This window comes from Myotis brandtii, unplaced genomic scaffold (assembly GCF_000412655.1).
Source record: "Myotis brandtii unplaced genomic scaffold, ASM41265v1 scaffold215, whole genome shotgun sequence".
NCBI lineage: Eukaryota > Metazoa > Chordata > Mammalia > Chiroptera > Vespertilionidae > Myotis > Myotis brandtii.
The window spans coordinates 5,003,081-5,026,619 of NW_005358043.1; the positions used below are offsets into that span (position 1 = coordinate 5,003,081).

General features: G+C 36.0%; 1 protein-coding gene across 1 annotated transcript in view; it reads left to right on the forward strand.

The window, feature by feature from the left end:
- NEBL (nebulette) overlaps positions 1-23,539 on the forward strand; it is a 112,049-nt gene that overhangs the window by 82,263 nt on the left and 6,247 nt on the right. Inside the window, exons 23-25 of the mRNA XM_014539379.1 lie at positions 1,576-1,668; positions 3,311-3,460; positions 22,007-22,113. Coding sequence (XP_014394865.1) covers positions 1,576-1,668; positions 3,311-3,460; positions 22,007-22,113 — 350 coding nt within the window. The remainder of the gene's footprint in view (positions 1-1,575; positions 1,669-3,310; positions 3,461-22,006; positions 22,114-23,539) is intronic.

The window sequence follows — 23,539 nt, forward strand, 5'->3', positions numbered from 1 at the left end:
AAGAGGGATCCCAAGCATATTTGCAGGTAGTTGATAGCTTTGCTGATCTTCCCGAGTTGGTTGCTTAAAGTGATCACATTCAATTGGATAAATAGTGAGGTTTTCATCAAAAGTATCACAGGGTTAGAGAGTTTTCTTGCTTTGTATCGACATCTCCTAAGATCAGAGCGTCTGATTCCCAGGAGGGTGACATCTGCACAGCTGACACCAGGCGCCCACCCCAGATCAGGGGCCAAGAATGAATGTGAGATTCTTGTTAAACATGAAATTGTTTAGACTTTGAGCTCTCAGAATTCAGTACTCATTACCTTTGAGATAGAAATTATTAATGTTTAAAAATATAAGATATTCAACTCTAAATTATTACCTTTCTGGGCAATCCAGAGGTCAGTTTATTTTTTTTCTAATTGGGGGAAACTGTTTTCCATTGAGGACTTGCCTATGAAACCACAAAATATATTGCATTCAACAAACATTAAACTTTCTGAACCAGGCATAGAAATACAGGTTTAGAGGTTTTCTGAGTAATTCAGACTAAGCCAATTTTTGGAGGCTTTGTTAGTTATTAGTTTCATAACCTTGGCTAAGCTAACTCAATCTCTTTGCCTCAATTTCTTCATCTATAAAATGGGAATAGTAATAATACCTACTTTACGATGTTGTGAAGCTTAAATGAGTTATGTTATAACTGAGAATAGTGCCTGGTAAGCACTATATAATATTGAAGACAGACAAACAGATCTCCAATTCCAGGTTACTAATTAATTGTTTTTACTAAAGCTCCATTTCTGCCACACATCTTTAACTAGGTTTTTATTTTCCTGTTGTTGGTACAGCACTATACAGATTATTTTAGGTCTTGATAACCATTAGGTAGAGAGACTAAAAACATGAAAGTTATTGATTTAGATTTTTTGCCCCCAACTAAAATAAGAGAATAAATTGACTGACCATAGCGGTGAACTAATCTGTGGTCCACTGAGAGCAGACAGCTCTTCCTTGTTCATCTTCCCATCCCTCCATCCTTGCTCGGTGCCTTGCTTTATTGTACTTTTCAAATAAATGTATCTTATGTGGGTTAGCTTGTGCTCTCTGGCTCACAATGAAAACTGGGCTACCACTTGCCTACATTTTAAACACTTATTTCTGTTAGAGGGAGAGAATTTTTGGTTTTGTTTTCTCAGACAAAAACCTCTCGGTCACATAAAGAATTAGTCACATGTCTTTAATCAGGAGTTTTCATTCAACATTGTACCTGTTTCAGTGTGTGGAAAGCATGAGCGATCGGAGTTCAGGGATGTGGGGAGACGCACAGAGTTGTCTGGTGTGCATGTGTGCTGGGGGAAGGCAATGAAGACAAACAGGGCAGCTTACATTTCATCCTGAAGTTTTCTTAACAAATCCTGCTGAATGGAAATTTTCTTTGTTCTCCTTTGACGTCTGCATTGCAGTATGTTTGCTTATTACATGTTCTCTCTTTACATAGGTCCCTTTCATGATTTTCTCTTGACTCTCTTTGGTGCTGACTTTTTTTTATTCATTCTTGATTTGTTGATTTTTTCCTTTTGGTAAAAGACCTCAAAGTTTGGCGCACAGATCCTGGCTCCATCTTCGACATTGACCCCCTGGAAGACAATATTCAGTCTAGAAGTCTACACATGCTCTCTGGTACTGCTTGCATTTTGAGTTCCTCCCCATTTACATGGTTTTGTCCTGAAAGTGGAGCTACTCGGAACTGTAGAAGTTCATTGTGTAATGTGCATTTTAAAGTTGAGGATTCAAAACACTAAAAAAGTGCTAGGCTGCTTTAAAATTCCACTAATCATTTATGAAAACAGAACTTGAAAAGGGCATTTTAATATATCCAAATTAGTTTGTTCTAGATTCATTTAAAAAGGCATCTAGAGCCCTAGCCAGTTTGACTCAGTGGATAGAGCATTGGCCTGTGAACCAAAGGGTCCCGGGGTTCAATTCTGATTAAGGGCATGTACCTGGTTGCAGGCTCCACCCCAGCCCGGGGCCCTGGTTGGGGCTTATATAGGAGGCAACCAATTGATGTGTTCCTCTCACATCGATGTTTCTCTCTGTCTTTCCCTCTCCTACTCTCCCTAAAAATCAATGGAAAAATATCCTTGGACGAGGATTAACCAAAAAATTGAAGGGAAAAAAAGGCATCTAAAACTTATATCTGCTTTTGATTAATAAATATTATTTTATAGGTTTTATGGGCTTTCAAATGCATTTATTAGGATTGCCCTTAACTGCCAAAATGTAAAGGATATCTGTTTCATGAAAAACACTTAAAATATTTTAAAGGTAGATTTAAAGAATCTATATATATAAAAGCGTAATATGCTAATTAGACCGGGCAGCTGAACAACTTTCTGGACGTCCTTCCGGACAACCTTCTGGATGAAGCCGAGGCTGCGAGGGCCGAGCCTCTTGCACAAATTTCATGCATTGAGCCTCTAGTCATATAAAACAGTGGGGAGGTTACCTATATAGCATCATAAATGTCTTAAAATAAACCTTCATGTATCCCTAAATTTTACTTCTGAGTTTTTATATAATGTAAAGTTTATAGTTTCCATAGGAAGTTTATTTGACTTATAACTTAGACTGCATATTTATAATTAAAAACAAAAAACCCAAATGGTTTGGATATTTGAATATAGTGATAGCATTGTTTGATATTTTGGATTTTCAGACTGTTTTTAGCAAACCAAAGCTTTGACAGTTACGCAATTATTTTAAACAATAAAAATAGACATCATATCACTTAGGTCTTGCCCTGCCCTCTGATTTTTACTTTAGATTTAATTGCTGACATTGATAAAATTGAAAGCTCAAGGCAAAATAAGAATTTTAATAGTCAATTTGATCCATATAAGCATCCAAATAGGCATTTAAATTTCTAAAAGTATAGAAAAGGCAACAAATATTGTGTGTTTGGTGACACACAATATTTTACAAATAATTAAAAACAATTATTTGTAAACAGTCATTATGTTTGATAGAAATTTATCAATTTACTCATGTTTTATTAGTGCTTGTCAATTTCCCATCTCTCATATCTCTTTTAAAATCTGGATTTAAAAATTAGTGTAAATGGTCATTAAGTCATTAATATAGTTGATACAATGTATGTTAAAGTTTGGGAGTAGGTGATTAGAATCTGTAATACTGAGCTTTTGGATTATTATTGAATAAGAGATTGCTTTTCTTCTTGTTAAACTTTTAAGTAATTTTTTGTTTCTTTTGTTTTTCAATTCACTTAATCACAAGTATGAATATTTTCCCTCCAATATAGAAAAGGCAAGTCAATATAGGAGACAGCGGTCTCGATCTCATTCGAGCAGTACATTTGGTACAGTTCTTGGAGATGACAAGTCAGAAATATCCGAGATTTACCCTAGCTTTTCATGCAGCAGTGAGGTGACAAGACCGTCTGATGAAGGAGGTATCAAGCATTAACCATTCTCAAAAAAAATTAATTCATTTTTAAAAATGTGTCACAGTGTGCTTTTAACATTCTTCACCTTTGCATAAGCATTTAGCCTGGGTGTATTTGAAAATTTTAAGTTATGTTTAGAAAGTTGAGCCCTGTTTTTCTTTAAACTACTAATTTGCATTTTTGCATGTTTGTTTTTCCCTTCTTCCTTTACTATTTTCACTGCAAATGGATCTTTGATGACAAAAGGGTTTTATGTGATGGATATACACAGCCAGAGTGGAAACTTGAGTTCTGCAAAATTTATATCGTGTTTCCATTGAGAAAAACCATTCTTATAGTTACATTGGAGTGGCTAAGTGGTTGCTAGGTCTTGCCAAAAAGAAGTTGGGTATGACATTTGGGATATGAGGGTTGTTGTTTTTTTTAAGAAAAATACTGTTGATTGTTCCTCTACCTGTTCCTGTACCTTTTCCTGTTTTTTTACATCCAAACTGGTGGATTAGGTCTAAAACTCTTAGTTGAAATTGTTTTGGATGTTAAACTAATACTGCTGATAAAGCTGTTATTAAAGATTTATTTATTTGTGTTTTTGTTTTGCTGAGAACATTTACTTTCTACTGTCAACAAATTTTTTTTTGGAAAAAGATATGGTATTTTTGTGTCATATTGTATATCATACTTCCTTTAAAATTATTTTGTTGTGATAAAATATATATAACATGGACTATGCCATTTTAGCTATTTTAAGTATATAATTCAGCAGCATTGATTATATGTATAATATTGTGCATCCATCAGTAGTATTTTTAAAACGTTTTAATTACCCATCATACTTTTTTTTGTTTGTTTCCTTAAATGGCCTATTTCTCACTCTGTAGGTGCTCTCCTGTGTTCATATCCTGGGATTAAGCAAAGCATGGGCCTGAATTACTTTTTTTATTGTAGACTTAGACTCCCATGTTCTTTCTGTTCTTTAGATTCCAGAGTTGTTTTTCAATTGAATTTATTGGGGTGACATTGGTTAATAAAAGTAGCTAGATTATTTCAGGTGCACAATTCTATAACACATCATCTGTATATTGTATTTTGTGTTCACCACCCAAGTCATGTTTCTTTTCACCACCATTTATCCCCTCCTTTACCCTCTCCTGCCTCCCCTACCCCCATTTCCCTCTGGTCATGACCATAACGTTTCTATATTGTTTGGTAGTTTATTTTGTTCACTAGATTCCAACTTTAAGTGAAATCATTGGTATTTGTCTTTCTCTGACTGGTTTATTTACTTAGCCTAATGCTCTCCAGGTCCATCCATGCTGTCGCAAAAGGTAAGATTTCTCTCTCTCTCTCTCTCTCTCTCTCTCTCTCTCTCTCTCTCTCTCTTTATGGCTGAGTAATATTCCATTGTGTAAATGTACCACTTTTGTTTTTTATCCACTCATCTACTGATAGGCACTTGGGCTGCTTCCAAATTATGGCTATTGTAAATAACATAGCAATGAACCCAGCATATATTCTTTTGAATTAGTGTTTTGAGTTATTTTGAATAAATTCCAAGAAGTGGAATTGCTGGGTATAAGGCAATTCCATTTTTAATTTTTTGGGGTAACTCCATACTGCTTTCCAGTCTGCACCAATATTCATTCCCATCAACAGTGCACAAGGGTTCTCTTTTCTCCATATCCTCACCAACACTTGTTTGTTGATTTATTGATGATAGTCATTCTGGCAGGTGTCAGATGACACCTCATTGTGGTTTTAATTTGCATATCTCTGATGATTAGTGACATTGACCATCTTTTTATATGTCTGTTGGCCATCTGTAAGTCCTCTTTTGAGAAGTATCTATTCAGGTCCTTTGTCCATTTTTTAATTGGATTGTTTGTTTTTTTGGTGTTGAGTTTTATAAGTTCTTTATAAATTTTGAATATTAAATTATTATATATATCATTGCCAAATACGTTCTCCCATTCAGTGGGTTGTCTTTTCATTTTGGTGATGGTTTCCTTTGCTGTGCAAAAACTTTTGAGTTTGGTATAGTCCCATTTGTTTATTTTTCTTTTGTTTTCCTTACCCAAGGAGATATAGCATACAAAATATTGCTATGAGAAATGTCTGAGATTTTACTGCTAGTATTTTCTTCTAAGAATTTTATAGTGTTGAGTCTAACATTTAAATCTTTAATCCATTTTGAGTTTATTCTTGTGTGTGGTGTAGCAAGTAGCAAGGTGGTCCAGTTTCTTTTTTTTCTTTTTCGCATATATCTGTCCAATTTCCCCAACAACATTTATTATAAAACTTACCCTATCATATGTTCTTGCCTCCTTTGACAAATATTCATTGACCATAAAGGCATGGGCTCTCTATTCTGTTCCATTTATCTATATGTCTGCTTTTATGCTGCTTTGATTATTATGGCCTTGCACTATATTTTGATATCAAGTAGCATGATTCCTCCAATTTTGTTCTTCTTTCTCAATATGCTGTGGCTATTCAGAGTCTTTTGTGGTTCTATATAAATTTTTGGAATATTTATTCTAGTTTTTTTAAAGAAGCCATTGGTATGTTGATAGCAATTACATTGAATCTATAGATTACTTTGGGAAGTATGGAAATTTTAATGATGTTAATTCTTCCTATCCATGGACATGGTATAAGCTTCCACTTATTTATATCTTCTTCAATTTCTTTCTTCAGTGTTTTGTAATTTTCCGAGTATAGGTTTTTTTACATTCTTGGTTAAATTTATTTCAAGGTATTTTTTTAATGCAATTGTAAATGGGATTGTTTTCTGAGTTTCCCTTTTAGATAGTTCATTATTGATGTATAGAAATGCAACTGATTTCTGGATATTTATTTTGTATCCTACTACTTTATTGAATTCATTTATTAGTTGTAGTGGTTTTTTGGTGGCGTGTTTAGGGTTCTCTCTATATAGTATCATGTCATCTGCAAATAATGATAGTTTTACTTCTCCCTTTCCAGTTTGGATTCCTTTTATTTCTTCTTTTTGTCTGATTGCTATGGCTAGGACCTCCAGTACTATGTTGCATAAGAGTGTTGAAAGCATACATCCCTGCCTTGTTCCTGATAGTAAGGGAAATACTTTTAGTTTTCTCCATTGAGTATGATGTTGGTTATGGATTTATATATGGCCTTTATTATATTGAGGTATGTTTCCTCTATTTCCTCTTTGCTGAGAGTTTTTATCATAAATGGATTTTATCAAGTTCTTTTTATGCATCAACAGATATGATCATATGATTTTTATCCCTTATTTTATTTATGTGGTGTATCATGTTTATTGATTTGTGGATAGTGTGCCAACCTTGCATCCTTGGAATAAATTTACCTGGTCATGGTGTATGATCTTTTTAACGTATTACTGGATTTGGTTTGCTAATATATTGTTGAGGATGTTAGCACTAGGTTCATCAGGGATATTGGCCTATAATTTTCTTTCTTTATAGTTCCTTATCTAGTTTTGGAATTAGGATAATGCTGGCCTCATAAAATGAGCTTGGGAGTCTTCCCTCCTCTTGAATTTTTGGGAATAGTTTGAGAACGGTAGGTGTTAGATCTTTGAATGTTTGGTAAAATTCACCTGTGAAGCCATCCAGTCAGGACTTTTGTTTGCTGGGAGTTCTTTTAGTATTGCTTCAATTTCACTAGATATAATCTATCCATTGAGATTTTTCTGATTCTTCCTGATTCAGTTTTGGAAGATTATATGTTTCTAGAAAGTTATAGATGTCCTCCTATTTGTCTAATCATTAGCATATAGTTGTTTATAATATTTTCTTACAACCCTTTGATTTTTTCCTTGATCTAATTGTTAACCCATTCATTGTTTAGTAACATGTTATGTAGTCTCCATGTCTTTGTGTGTTTTTCAGTTTTTTCTTGTGATTGATTTCTAGTTTTATACTATCATGGTCAGAGAAGATCCTTGATATGATTTCAATCTTCTTAGATTTACTGAGACTTGTTTTGTGTCCTAACATGTGGTCTATCCTAGAAAATGTACCATGTGCACTTGAAAAGAATGTATACTCTGCTGCTTTGGGGTGAAATGCTCTGAAGATATCAATTAAATTAATTTGATCTAGTGCATTATTTAAAGCTTGCTACGCACTATTTTTTTTACATTCTGTTCAGATGTCACTTTATCAGAGAGATCCTCTCTACCAGAGATAAAATAGCACCCCTTCTTGCGCTGTCTGTCCCTTTACCTTGCTTTTTTTTTCATTAGCCCTTGACACCACCTATCTCTTTCTTACTAGAATGAAGCCCTACAGGAGCAGGGATGTTAGCTGATCTATTTCCAGTTCTTTGAATAAGCATTCAGCAAATATTTGGTGAATGAATGAAATGGCCAGAGTAAATTATTTTCTGATTATTCTTTTCTTAAAATAATTTTATTGATTTCAGAGAGGAAGGGAGAAGGAGAGAGAGATAAAAACATCAATGAGAGAGAATCATTGATCGGCTGCCTCCCACACACCCAACAGTGGGGATTGAGCTTGCAACCTGGGCATGTGCCCTGACTGGTAATTGAACTGTGACCTCCTGGTTCATAGGTCGATGCTCAACCACTGAGTCACACCAGCTGACTGTTCATTCTTTTTTTAAATTGAGATACAATTGACATATAACATTGTATTTTAGGTATACAATAAATTAATAGTTTAAATATTAAAATTACATATATAAACCTAACTATGATTTTTTTAAAATAAAATTCTATCATGTAAAGCTTTCAAGAAAATTCTTTCATTTTTGTTTTGATGATGTTTTGATATGTTTAAATAAGCTTAAAGCATAGTGAAAACATTCCCAGGGTTGTTTTTTTGTTTTGTTTTGTTTTTTTCCCGGTGGGGAAGGAAAAGAGTTAAATCCATGACTTCAGTTGCTTTGACATTAGGGTCCCCTTTGAAATGTGCCCTCTGCCGGGCCCTGGTGAGGAAGTGCTGATTGACTCTGTAGAAGTGCGAAGCGGTTATGGTCCTGACAGCTGCTTGATGCAAACCTTTAGTACCTATCGTAGTAACAGTCCATCATACGCATTTGTTTAAATACTATTCTAGAAATTGAAAAGAAATTTAGAGAAGTACATGTTAGTAGTAAGATGAAAAAGAAAATGTTTTTAGTGTTAAGAAATGCCATTTGCTCATCCAGATTATCTTAGTTTCCTTACATTTAGATTAGGATTTTTAGTGATAAAACGTGTTGTGTCCCTGTTGTTGGGGTGGCATGTGGCGGTGCTGAGCTGCACTGGACACAGGCCGAACAGGAGGATGAGACATTGGGCTTCACCCTCGCTCTCACTACACGGTCTGTGCTCACGGGAGGTCATTTATAACTTTCTTTGGCTCAGATTCCATATCTGTACCATGGAGGATATAGAGCAAGAAGCTTTCTGAGATATTTTACATTTCCTAGTCTGAGTGCCATAAATTTAAATGAACTTTTCTTTTCTTTCTGTAACTTCTATGTATGAGAACGTGCTTATGTCCTGAAGCTGATCTGTTTTACTTTGTGGCCCGGCTATTGTGGGAGTCATGGTTTTAGGCTCCTTTTCTGAGTTAGAGAAAATTCTGATTGTTAGCACAAAGGGTTAGACGATCAGCTCATTTTCTTGAGGCAAAAGTCCGATGTTTTTATCATTCCCATTTGGTGTTCATGAGCATTAACACGGAAGGCTTCTGCCTTATGTTTCTAACATTGTTTTAGTTATGTGTTTCTCATGATACTTCCCCATCTTGCTTTGATTGCTGAGTATTTTCATTTTCTTCTGTGATTATTTTGGGCTTCCTTTACATTTCAGTCTACTTTCCAAGATATTAAGTTACAAAAGGGTTTTCATTTTGCATCTCTACTGTTACTTTGATGCAATAAAGGGGACTTCTATTTAAACTTCATCGAATTTTGGCTTGATTCTTGAATAGTATTATTGGAAATCATCCTTATTGCCTTTTGGCATTCAATTAGGTTAGCTTACGTACTTTCATTTGACACAGTTCCTTAAGAGGCAATAATCCTGATGGTTTCTGCTCCTTTCATGCAAGGCTTTTTTGATCTTCATGTTTGTCTTTGGTTCATTTGCCTGAAACATGTATTTGCCTTCTGGTATCACTTTGTATTTCCTCAGTTTTCCTTAATTTACACTGCTCTGTATCGCTAGTGTTTTTATGTTTGCAATTCCATCCCTTGTTTACTCTTTTCAGTTTGAAATTGTATTCAATTTTGCTTCAGGTATTTTATGTGTTTCTGTCACCGGAATGTAACATTGTAATCTATGTTTATTACAAAGCCTGAGTCTGCTAATGACCTCTCATACCAAGAAAGCAGTAAATCATTCCTACATTAACACTCTGTTTTTGTATAAGTACTCCTCATTTTAGTATTCTGTGTATTTCAGTTATGACATCTGTCCTCAATAGGGACTCAATAGAGCAGAAGTTAGAAGTAGAATTCTGAAAGTCATACCTTCTTCATGGCCTTTATCTCGTTGCATTCCAGTTTGTTAGATCATGACCTCTGTGGAGACCGGTTTCATGTGTCAGATAGCTTCCCTTCCAGTGCCTAGCACAGGACCCGGAGGGCTCAGTGAGTAAATGAGAGGAGACAACATGCAAAAACAAATCATCCCTTTCCTAGACTCAGCAAAGACCACTAGGATGTGCCTTGAGTTCCTAAGGACAACAACTGTCATTAAAAGTTAAATTTGCCATTGAATTGAGAACAGAAATGTTAGATTCAGGCACAATAATAAACTATTAATATATCTTGAAAGTGATGTTTGCACAACCAGCAGTGTTTCGAAATCTCTTTTAACATGAATAGAATTCATAAAGTCGCCATCCTTTGCCCAATATTCTGATTGAACTTGAAGTGCTTAGAGACACTCATGTTCCTAGTACCAGCAGACGTGGAGTGAAAGAAACGTGGTAAGTTTCCTTTTCTGAATGTGAAGTTGGGGAAAGAATTAAATAATGAATAGCACCTGTTGCAAGATGCCCACGTGTCTTTCATTGATTTGCAAAAATTAAATCAAAGTGTTCCTTCCATATGTGTGTGGAGGAGAAACATCTGACACTTAAAGTAGCAAACAATAACACATTAAGAGTGTATTTCCTGTGAAGCTGAGTTGATTGGGGAAAAGGGGAGGTTTGATCACTAGGAAAGACATAAATGTGGCTATGGCTTATGCACCAAGTGAGAAAACTTTGAAAGAGTTTTGTAAATTGTAAAGTGGCACACATGTAAAGGAGAGAATAGGCATTCTTGGTGTTTTTTTTATATTGTTGAACAATCACAGTAGAATTGGAAGTAGTAGTTTTTATTTTTTATGGCTCAAAATTGATGTCCGGGTTGGATAGTACACATGCATATTTATGTATCTGCCTTACATATAAAACAGGATTGTCATACCATTTTTTCTGTAGACATGAATTTACGCACTTTCCCCAACTTCCTGTTTCATCCAGGTGCCCACATCCTTCTGCCCCCAGCCCCAGGCTAGTAGATCATGGGAACTGGATCCTGACTTGAACAGGAAGTACTTAACATTTTCATGGACTGACACTGCTGGCTGATGTACTGAGTTTCTGAGTTTTGTTTGTTTACTATCTCCTGTTGCCCAGGCTTGTTGTCATGATACTTCTCTTGTGGCCAGATCCCCTGCTCCTTATTGCCCACTCTTTTTCTTAAGATATTGCTGATCTGTCCATGCCACACTTTTCAGACATTCTTTCTGGTTCTTGATCTTTATCTTTTACCTTATTCCCGATCCATGTGTACTGAAATTGTTGTTTACAAGTCTGTCTCTTGAGATCTAGGATCTTACCTATGTCCTATCTAAATGTCCTAGTAATAGTGTGCCTTTGATCACAATGACCTGTTGCTCACCTCCCTACGCTACCTGATTGTGACTCCAGCCACTCACCCAGCCACTTACCTTGAACTTGGAGCTTGGGTTCTGTGAGACCCAGATAGTTCTTTACATTCACTTCCCTACATTTCTCTATTTTCAAATCATGTCAGGGACACACTGAGTCAATTTCATATATGTGTATTGGTTGAAAAAAAATTAGCTTCTTGTTCAGAAATGTAAACAACACTTAGATATATCTATATGTGATATTTATGTGGCTTGTCACTAAGGGTGTCTAATGTAAAACTATATTTTGGAACTCCTTGTGGATTGATGATATTCCCAAAGAGTTGAATTGATTAGCACAAGAGAAAATAGCACGAATATGTAGTCCAGCTTTACGTCTTTAAAAATACATTATATATATTTATTCAGTAAGTATTTACAGAATACCCTATGCAATGGCGTTATGAGCATTTCTTTTATTGTACTTGAATGAAGAATCTTCCTGTGTAAGATTGATTCATACAATATTTGCAGTTTTATTCACCAAGGAAAATGGGGATTTGCTTTCAGCTGACTTTTTAGTCATGGCATAATTTGTTTCCAAAAGTTAGACTTAATGATATGGTTTACCTAAACGGAAACAGTGTTCCTGTCCACCTGCTATTCTTAATTCTTTATTGCTTTCATCTTCTCAAACTACTGCCCCACATTATATAGTGCTTGTCAGGAAACTACAAATGTATCCATACTGTACATTCCTTTTTTGGGGGGGTGGGGGGAGAAGGGGAGTAGTGTGTGTGTGTGTGCGCATGTGTGTGTATGTGTGTGTGTGTGGTGTGTAGACACAGATATATACCCTATGGATTTTGTGCCATGAAAATATTATTAAAGACTGTGTAATTTGGGGCAGAAATTATTTCTTTTTCCCTTAATGACAATCCCACTTATATTTGTGGTTTGATTTACAATGACAGGTCAGAGAGTTTATCCTTGGCTTAAGTAGCTAAAAATTATAAACAAATCAGAGAAAAAAATGCACAAGTTGAAATTCAGATCTAGATGTAGGTATAAATTGGCTAGATTATTCTGAGGCAAAATAACAGATATTCTTAAATCTATATATCTATTCAAATCAGAGAACATTCACAAACCAGTTAGCTTTGAAATCAGAATATACTGCTTTTCTGGATAATATTTTAAAATATAATAAATTTTGTGTTTTTTCAATAATTAGGAACTCCAGAATCCCAAAACAGCATTTTAGAAGTTCTTACTTGAGACATCTAAGTCAAATATATAAGTATATATATCTATGTTTATATATATATGCATGCATAGTTTTAAAGAGTACATAATCTGTATGTTTTGTTTTGCAGTCAGTGGGTAATTAGAAATCTTTAAATATTCAATTTATATTTGATTAAAGCAACATTATAAACATGACTGCTTAAGTTTAGGGAAAAATGTTTAAATAATCTCTTGGATTTCATTGTATTGCTAAATTCTTAGCATGTCTGTGGGAAAAGAGCTTGTCACTATTCTGATGCTGACTTGGGGGTGTAACATTTTCAGCTGTGTTCTACAAAATGATTTTGAAAATTGTTAGGAGACATCATCATGGGTGTCTTCATTGCTCAGTGGGAAAGTGGTTGGAGTCATATTTAGGAGCCGGAATTGAACACAGACTTGAAATTATTCATGCAGTATAAGGTGACTAAATGACAATTGCTCTGGGTAAAATAGGATAGCATTGGCAATGAGAAAAAGAAACAAAGATTAAACACACACATCAGAGACTTATCAGATGCTAAAATGACACTAAAAATAAATGTAAAAGCCGTTGCTCCAGAAGTGATTCTACTCTTTGGGATTTGAGCTTGCTTTTCCAAAAATAAATGAATCATTCTCACTATAATTTCTTCCAGAGGTGGTCTGGCACACCTCTGGCACAGACATAAACTTCTTATGGGGTTGACATTCCAAAGTTTACCACAAAAAATGGCCAACGACAAACAGAGTAGCCCCGGTGGGCATGGCCAGCCTGAGTGTGCGTCTCCCAAAGCCTGAGCGTGGCCTTACCTCCCTCTCACTCCCGTCTGCCCCGCCAGCAGGAGTGAACGGTGGACTGCCGGCACTGCCAGCATCTGAATGCGTCCTCACTGCTCCTGGAAGCCTCCTGCTCTCCAGACCATAGGGCTCTGTCATGTTCCTGAACCTCACAATGGTTACTTGGAGGTTAACTTCATATTGTCTTGTCACTACTTCCATGATTATTTTGCTGTGGTATAGTCAAGCGTTTGGGCTCTGCAGTCAGAATCCTGGCTCCTATCTAGCTCTGGTATTTTTGACAAAGTTAGGGAATATCGCTAACCTTCAGTCTCCATCTATAAAAACTGCAGATTTACCATCTATAAAACCGTGACAATTGCACCAGTTTATGTATGTGACATGTTAAGCACAGGGCCTGGTACACTGTAAGTAGGGAGACCGACTATCCCAATTTGCCCAAAACTAAAGGAGTTCCTGGGAAGCAGAACATTCAGTTCTGAGACTGGGAAAGTGCTGAGCAAACTGGGTTGATCCCCCTAGTTGTAAGCATGTCATTTACATTGTTTAAATTTTAGTGTGTTCACATCTTGTATTCCTTGGGAAGCAGAATCCTGTGTTTGCTCTTTCCCCCACTAAGTCTCACAGGGCACATACCTAAGTTCTGAAGTATTTTCATGTGTAATGCATTTTCTTAAAAGAGGTTTGCAATACTGTATAGTGATAAAACTTATCTAAAATTAGAAAATTAAAACAAAGACAATAGGGGGATCTAGACAGATAAAATTGTTAGGAATATAGCAACAGTTGTGTTCCATGTTAGCCTCCAAATGATTCTCCAGGAAGCTTTCTGTTGATTCAGAGATCTTCTCAGAATTCCAAGTTGCTTGTTGAGTCCCAGATTTAAACATTTGCCTCCAAAAATATTAGAAACAAATCTTGGGACAGGGCATGCGTTAGCCTTTTCCAGCTGCTATAACAGAGTACCATAGACTGTGTGCTTATAAACAACTGAAATCTATTCCTCATCGTTCTGGAGGCTAGAAGTCTGAGATCCAGATACCAGCATGGTCGGCTCTGCTGAGGCCCCTCTTCCAGATGCCTGACTATTGTCTTCTTGAGTCCTCACATGATGGCCTATTTTCATAAGGGCACTAATCTCATTCATGAGGGTTCCATCCTCATGACCGTCGTTCTGGAGGCTAGAAGTCTGAGATCCAGGTACCAGCATGGTCGGGTCTGCTGAGGCCCCTCTTCAGATGCCTGACTATTGTCTTCTCCTTGTGTCCTCACATGATGGCCGATTCTTATAAGGGCACTAATCTCATTCATGAGGGTTCCACCCTCATGACCCAATCACCTCCCAAAGGCCCCATCTCCAAATACCATTAAATTGGGTGTTAGGTTGCAACATATTAATTTGGGGTGGAGGAATGACACAAATATTCCATCCCATTTCAGGGAAAGAGAGGGAATTTGGGAATAGCATAAACAGGACCACACGTGCTCCTAAATTTGTGTCAGGTAGGGGAGAAGGAATCAGACAGTAGCTCAATGGTTTATCACCATGGCTAACCATTTGATTCACTTGGAAATTTAAAAAATAAAACACCAGTGTCCAGTCCCTCCATTCCCACTACAGAGATTCTGATTTACTGGGTCTGGGGATGTGGACGGGATATGGTTTTAAAAGATCCACAGTGAATTTAATATGCAGCCAGGGTGGGAACCACTGCAACTGATTCCTCCTCAGTCTCTTTTCTTCCACAGTTCATGCCTCCTGCCTGAGCTCAGAATTGAACATATGAAATAGTAGTGATTTTTTTTACATATGATTTTCAACATTTGAGCATGTATGACAGTGATGGTTATGCATGTCTTTAAAACTTGTTGTTTTAACTCAGTTGTAGATAATTTCTTTTCTATGTTCATGGTTTATTAAGTAGCAAGCCTGCTTCTTAGGCAGATGTCTATTCACAGCTTATCATTAAAAACCAACAATTCCAAACCCAGAGGTAACCTGGCTTGTTTCTGTTTTCTGCAGGGAAGGAAAAGAATTTTCTAAACTGCTAGGAATTCTCTTAGATGAAAGGATAGCATTTTGCTGCTGGATTAGGCATAAATGTTGTGGCTTTAGTACCCACCTTGGTTTGTGAAGAGGATCGGATGCTGTGAGGACTGGGGTTCTGACACGGAACTCTGTGTGGCATGTGTGAATGGGCCCCTTTTATTACTCATTACTCCACCACGTGCTCGTGGCCCGGATGGGATCTAGTTAGGACCTCCTCATTATTTATTATTTTGTTCAAAATTAGCAGCATTTTAATACTTTATCTTTTATATTTGTTTTCTTTCAGTTTAGCAATCCCCCTGTAATAGTCTACATAGAAATTCTTTGTCCTAAAAACCCCCCACAAAACCCTTTGTCTTTGATAAAATTGTAGTCAAGTGTTAGAAAATATGACCATACTTTTATTGCATCCTGTATTATTTATTGGAAAACTTCTGATGATTTTCTCCTTATTTTGGAGTTTTCAAGAAGAAAATCCCCCAAATTATTTTCTCTGTTTGTGTTAAGCCTATAGATAGCCATTGTGTCTTCCCCCATCCTCACCAAAATTCACATGTTGAAATCTAATTCCCAGTGTAATGTTATTGGGAGGAAGGGCCTTTGGAAGGTGATTAGGTCATGCATGGAGCCCTCATGAATGGGATGTAGCGCCCTTATGAAAGAGAGTTCATAGAACTCCTTTGTCCCCTTCTGCCACATAAGGACACAGAGATTTAAATCAGGAAGCCAGGGCTCACCAGATACTGATCCTGCTGACCCCTTAATTTTGGACTTCCCAGTCTGTGGAATAAATGTTACAGCAGCCTCAATAGGCCAGCACATCAATATAGCACTATTTTTATTTTTTGCATTTGGAGTTTGGCCACCTACTGTTACCCTATAGTACTGGTGCAGTTTTTAAAATCTTCACCTCATCTTTAATGACTGGAGACCTTTGTTGTGGTGTCACAGTGCAGAGGTAACGTACTGCCTTCCTGTGTAATCTGTCAGCTGTTGTATTTTTATTCTGAAAAGTGGGAATGTACCTGATAACTAGGAGTCTACTTCTTTCACCTACTCTTGGCACTTCCTCCAAAGTGGACTTCTTTTTGGGTCTTTTCTCCCTTTATTGTAGATACATTTTGGGGGGGTTCATTTACTCTAATCTTTGTGTATTTGCATGTATTTCCTCATTTTTTTCATTTTCAGATTTGTGAAGCTTTATAAAAACTTTCCAGTCTGTGGAATAAATGTTACAGCAGCCTCAATAGGCCAAGACATCAATATAGCACTATTTTTATTTTTTGCATTTGGAGTTTGGCCACCTACTGTTACCCTATAGTATTGGTGCAGTTTTTAAAATCTCCACCTCATCTTTAATGACTGGAGACCTTTGTGGTGTCACAGTCAGTGCAGAGGTAACGTACTGCCTTCCTGTGTAATCTGTCAGCTGTTGTATTTTTATTCTGAAAAGTGGGAATGTACCTGATAACTAGGAGTCTACTTCTTTCACCTACTCTTGGCACTTCCTCCAAAGTGAACTTCTTTTTGGCTCTTTTCTTCTTTTATTGTAGATACATTTTTGGGGGGTTCATTTACTCTAATCTTTGTATATTTGCATGTATTGCCTCATTTTTTTCATTTTTGGATTTGTGAAGCTTTATAAAAACTTTCTCTGTTTTCTGACCTTCATGTCTACTTACTTCTTTTCTTTTGTTAATCCTCACCCAAGGATATTTTTCTATTGATTTTTAGAGAGCGTAAAAGGGAGGGGGAGAGATACACAGAGAGAAACATCGATGGACTTCTTTTTGGGTCTTTTCTCCCTTTATTGTAGATACATTTTGGGGGGGTTCATTTACTCTAATCTTTGTGTATTTGCATGTATTTCCTCATTTTTTTCATTTTCAGATTTGTGAAGCTTTATAAAAACTTTCTTTCTCTGTTTTCTGACCTTCATGTCTACTTACTTCTTTTCAGTCCGCAGGCTGATGCTCTACCCCAGCCGTGGGCAAACTACGACCCCCGGGCCGGATCCGGCCCGTTTGAAATGAATAAAGGAGAGATACACAGAGAGAAACATCGATGTGAAAGAGACACAGCAATTGGTTGCCTCCCGCACGTGCCCTGACCGGGGCCAGTGATGAAGCCTGCAACCAAGGTATGTGCCCTTGCTGGAATCAAACCTGGCACTCTTCAGTCCGCAGGCTGATGCTCTAGCCACTGCGCCAAATCGGCCCGGGCTTCTTATTTCTTTATCTTGGTTTTACCTACCATCGTAAGAATAAACCATAAATAGAAAATATTGGTCCTGGCTGATTGTGGAGGAGCTTTATTGCACAGGGGAATTTGGTTTATAAGCTCTACAGGACACTCCAATTCCACCCTGAGATCCTTGGAGCTTTTGCCAGCTCCCAGATCCCTGGTCAGTAAACCTCACCAATGTGAAATGGAAGGGAGTCACACTTTTGTGTTTTATGTTGCCCTCAGGATAACGAGAGCTAGTGTGTTGCGACTTTTATGTTATTGAAATAAAAAGCCCTCAAACTCAAAACTCTTGGGCTGTAAGATGATGGTGTCTTTATCATCATCCCTGTGTACCAGTGCCTGTGGGGCCTGACCACTAGTTAATAAAGAGGGCGCTGTGTTTTTCTTTGTCCTAAGAAGTCCTTGCTTGTTGTGACGTTAGCCTAGCATCTAGCTTTTGCACACTTTGACTTTCATATTTTCATGGAAGAAATCTCCCAACTCACATGGACTATCTTTTAACCAAATAAACCCAATTTCCAAAGCCATTGCTTCCAATTTCCTTTTGCTTGTTTTGCTTTTCTAAAAAGCATTTGTGTAATGAAACACAACAAAAAGCAATGTCTGTGCCTCTTTTTATGTATTTTTAGTTGCATTTATTGGGATGGCATTGGTTAGTAAAATTATATAGGTTTCAAGTGTACAACTCTTATAATACATCATCTGTATATTGTATTGTGTTCACGACCCAAAGTCAAGTTTCTTTCCATCACCATTTATCCCCCTTTTACCCTGTGCCTCTTTTTAAATTGGCATTTGCTTTTAGTAAGTTGATTTATCTGGGCTCTCAGTTATGTTTTTCATAGCCCTCATAGGAGCTTCCTAATAGCTCTTTCACTCTACCAGGTAAAAAGTAGGTATCAAAGTTCAATTACCCCAAAGGAACTTGCATTAAATAATGCAGCCAGAGAGGGAAATGGAAATAATCAACAAAAGCGTGAAGAGAAGCCATAAGGACTAGATAGATTGATTATATTTACTCCAAGGTTTCTTATTCTACACTTTCTCTCCTGCTCTCTCAAACCCAGGCATATTTAGGGAAAATATATTACCTTTTTAAAAATATATTTTTATTGATTTCAGAGAAGAAGGGAGAGGGAGAGAGAGATAGAGACATCAATGATGAGAGAGAATCATTGATCGGTTGCATCCTGCACGCCTCCTACTGGGGATCAAGCCTACAACCCTGGCATGTGCCCTGACAGGAATGGAACTGTGACCTCCTGGTTCATAGGTTGACACTCAACCACTGAGCCACATTGGCTGGGCACAAATAAATTACTTTTATTTCCTGGTATTTGACAATAACAAAAGGTTCCTTTAAGGTCAAACTTGAGCAATTGAGTAGGCATGAATATACTTGATTTTTAAAAGCCAATATTAGAGAATACTGTTAAACAACATTCTTGAATCGTTAGTACTGATGGGCTCTAACTGGGATTAGGTACAAACTAACTAAGCATAAACATATTACAGCATCTGAGATAGTATATTTAATGTTGTGTTTTTTTTAACTGTCCTTTCCTGTTTTCCCCCAAAATATTTTGAGATGGTTGTACTTAACTCTGTACATAAAAATTTAAAGGACATAATTAAATAGTGTAACAAAGGTTTAAAAGTTTAATTTTTATTTTAAGTAAGTTCACAGTGTTATTTATTTAACCTTACTTAGTATTTACAAGTACATTAAAATAATAATTAATGAAATGACTTGTGTAATGGATAAAAACCTCTTCAGAAGTGCCAGTCTGGAATATGCAGTTGGAATTATTGACTAATATATTTAACTGGAAATGCCCTAAGTATCCAGAGTCATTTCTTTAATTGGGCAAAGGGCAGATGTCCAGGGCCATCGCTGCTCTAGGAGGGCAATGGTTTTTGTTGGTCCTGGCATGCCTCGAAAATAGTGAATAGTGATGACTGTTAACATTTGTGGAGGTTTACAGGCAATGCAGTAAGCCCTGTGCACACATGAACTCACTTAGTAAATATTTGCTGAGAGTCAAGTGAATAAATGGTCAATGTGTCCAGCTTCCAACACACAGAAAAGGCTCTTTGACTCAACTAATTAGGTGGCCTAAATATTTATGGGGATTTCATTATTTTTCTTCATGAGTGAATTTGACAATATCTTTGACATCTCTTGACATTAAATATTTAAATTGAGTTGATAATGTTAAAAAGTGCTATTTTCTGAAGTATTTGAAGTTGTTTAATGTTTTAATAACTTTATAATGTACTACAAATCCAAACAAATATCTTGGCAATTTCTCTTTGATGCCACATCTAGACATTAAATCATGACAATTTTGTAACAACACTATAATATGAATTAATTCAAGAACTATTTTAAAAAATCCCCATTTAACCTAATGTCATTATCATCAGGAGAACACATTAATGTTTTGTAATTTTCTGATGATTAAATTTCTTTAAAGTTTGATATTCTCATATATCATTAGAATCAATGTGCCACTTATAAAACATTAATTATTCATAACACCCAAGAATTACATCTGCTTTATTCTTTTATTATAAACACTGACCTGAATAATCAACCCATAATAATTACTTTATCTACTCAACCTGATTGAACAAAAATGGGAACCTGTTATGGATTTTTATAGCACATGTATTCCATAAGTTTTACTAATGTATCATATAATTAATTCAAAATGTAGTGAAGGGCATGTTACTAAAATGCCCTCATGTAAAGCCCATATTTCTGCTTACCAATACTGAAAAGTACTTCCAGAGAAACACACAAGCATATGTCTACTGATTTTGTGGGGTTTTATCTAGCTTCTCTGTTGATTTCTCTAGAATTCAGTGTTCTTCAAAGCAGAAACTATGTCTTTTGAATGTCATGATTAGTGGTGAGAACAGCACAAATTAAGTAAATACTATTTTGATGGTATTCTTTTTAATATAGTGGCACAATGTTTATGACAATCTTTCAGTGGTTTGGTTTCTCATGCTCTTGCAACAGCTTCAGTTGATTGATTTAGTTCCCCATTTAACCTAATGTCATTATCATCAGGAGAACACATTAATGTTTTGTAATTTTCTGATGATTAAATTTCTTTAAAGTTTGATATTCTCATATATCATTAGAATCAATGTGCCACTTATAAAACATTAATTATTCATAACACCCAAGAATTACATCTGCTTTATTCTTTTATTATAAACACTGACCTGAATAATCAACCCATAATAATTACTTTATCTACTCAACCTGATTGAACAAAAATGGGAACCTGTTATGGATTTTTATAGCACATGTATTCCATAAGTTTTACTAATGTATCATATAATTAATTCAAAATGTAGTGAAGGGCATGTTACTAAAATGCCCTCATGTAAAGCCCATATTTCTGCTTACCAATACTGAAAAGTACTTCCAGAGAAACACACAAGCATATGTCTACTGATTTTGTGGGGTTTTATCTAGCTTCTCTGTTGATTTCTCTAGAATTCAGTGTTCTTCAAAGCAGAAACTATGTCTTTTGAATGTCATGATTAGTGGTGAGAACAGCACAAATTAAGTAAATACTATTTTGATGGTATTCTTTTTAATATAGTGGCACAATGTTTATGAGATTGTTTCAGTGGTTTGGTTTCTCATGCTCTTGCAACAGCTTCAGTTGATTGATTTAGTCTTGACTTACAACAAAATAAAATGGAAAATTCACATATTCTAAGTAAAGGTTTATTTTAATGGTGTAGACTTATTACTGCTAAACAAGCATATGTTGCTAAACATACGCTGTGCTTATCATCTTTGTAAAGGTAACATTCAGCTGTATGTCTTGAAATATGCAGAGCATCCTCTTATGTGTGAAGTATACAGTGAAAACATTTATACTCTGTCATTGGTTTGACAATCTAATTAAATTTCTTTAAATGTCTTTTTTTTTAATCTAAGAGGATCACATGGCCAAGTGAAAATATAATATTGTTAAGAGGTTATGGGAAATTCATTTTTTTGTATTTGTGTTATTTTAATATAGCAACTGCAATGGAGTTATAGAAATATTTCTAATATAGTTAACTGCATGTTTAACTGATTCCCTGTATATGTCCTTAATTACTGAATTTATACTAACCTAGAGATTGCTTATAACATCACTACCCAAATGTCACATTGTACTGAAAAAATGGCGTTTTGTTTCAGAAGATGCTAGCAGAGCATGAAGTCACTTGAGGGGGTGGGAAGGGGTTTTGAGATTTGCTTTAAGGAACCTGTGTGTGTGTATTTAATGTGCAGCACCTGTTCTTCCTGGAGCCTACCAGCAGAGCCATTCCCAAGGCTACGGGTACATGCACCAGACCAGCCTGTCATCCATGAGGTCAATGCAGCATTCACCAAATCTAGTAAGTGTGGGTTTGAAGTGTTTCTCTTTGCCCAGTGTTCCTGTTTCATCTCCAAAATATAAATACGCATGGAAAAATAATTTTTATTTATTTTATATTTTAACATTTATCATTTATTAACATATAGTTGATATACAATATTGTATTAGTTTCAGGTGTACAACATAGTGATTTGACATTTACTTACTTTACATTGTGATCACCACGCAGTAGATCTAGTAAGCATCCATCACTATACAAAGTTACTGTGGTATTATTGACTAGCTTCCCTGGGCTGTACATTATGTCTCCATGACTTCCTTGTTTTATAACTGGAAGTTTGTGCCTCTCATCCCCCTTCACCTTTTTCACTCACTCCCCCCACCCTTCTTCCCCTCTGGCACCATCAGTTTGCTCTCTGTTATCTATGAGGCTGTTTTGTTTTGTTTGTTCATTTGGGATTTTTTGTTTGTTTCTTTTTTTGATTCCACATATAAGCAAAATGATACAGTATTTATCTTTTTCATGTCTGACATTTTCACTTAACATAATATCCTCTAAGCCATTTGTTATTGCAAATGGCAAAATTTCATTCTTTTTATGGCTGCGTAATATTCCATTGTATATATGTACCACTTCTTTATCTGTTCATCTGTCAATGGGCATGTACATTTCCAAATAAAGGATGATGTGCTGTCATTGGTAAAACACTTTTGAAGGAAGCAAAAGACTTATAGAGATAAACTATTGAGAAGGGAAGGTATGATGTGGAAACATGTAAACAATGAAACACAAAGATTCTACTAGTGCAATACCCTAATTGTTATTTTATTATTGGTGTTAGCCAGTTATGATCTTCATTCATGCTTGTAAAGCATAAATATTTGGTCATACTAACTAATTAATCTGGACATTAATCAAAATGGCCACTAAAACCTAAATGACAGGGCCAACATGTCTTTGAATCCTCCCATTGGAAACATTGAAGCATTAATTCATTAATTAAATGTCAAGTTTGGAAGCGCTGTTCAGGTCATGTTGGTGTCAAATGTGACATCTCATGCTGAAATTGCTTCTCCAAGCAACTGACACAGTCACTTGGCCCTTTGAGAACTTAGAAACAGGTGCCCCGCACCAACCCCCGCAGTTTGAAATTTATCTTTAGTTGCTCTAAAATTCTTTGTGTCTCAGTCAGTTTCCTCAGTGTATGAATTCATTTGATTTTGGGATCATCTGATGTTAATATTAACTAAACTCTTGGCCTTAAATGAAAACAAGTATGGTAAAACTCAATTTATATTTTGAATATTAATCACTTATCAGAGATATTATTTATAAATATTTTATCCCATTCAGTAAGTTGCCTGTTCATTTTAATGCTGGTTTATTTGCTGTGCAGAAGCTTTTTAGTTTGATGTAGTCCCATTCATTTTTGCTTCTGTTGCCT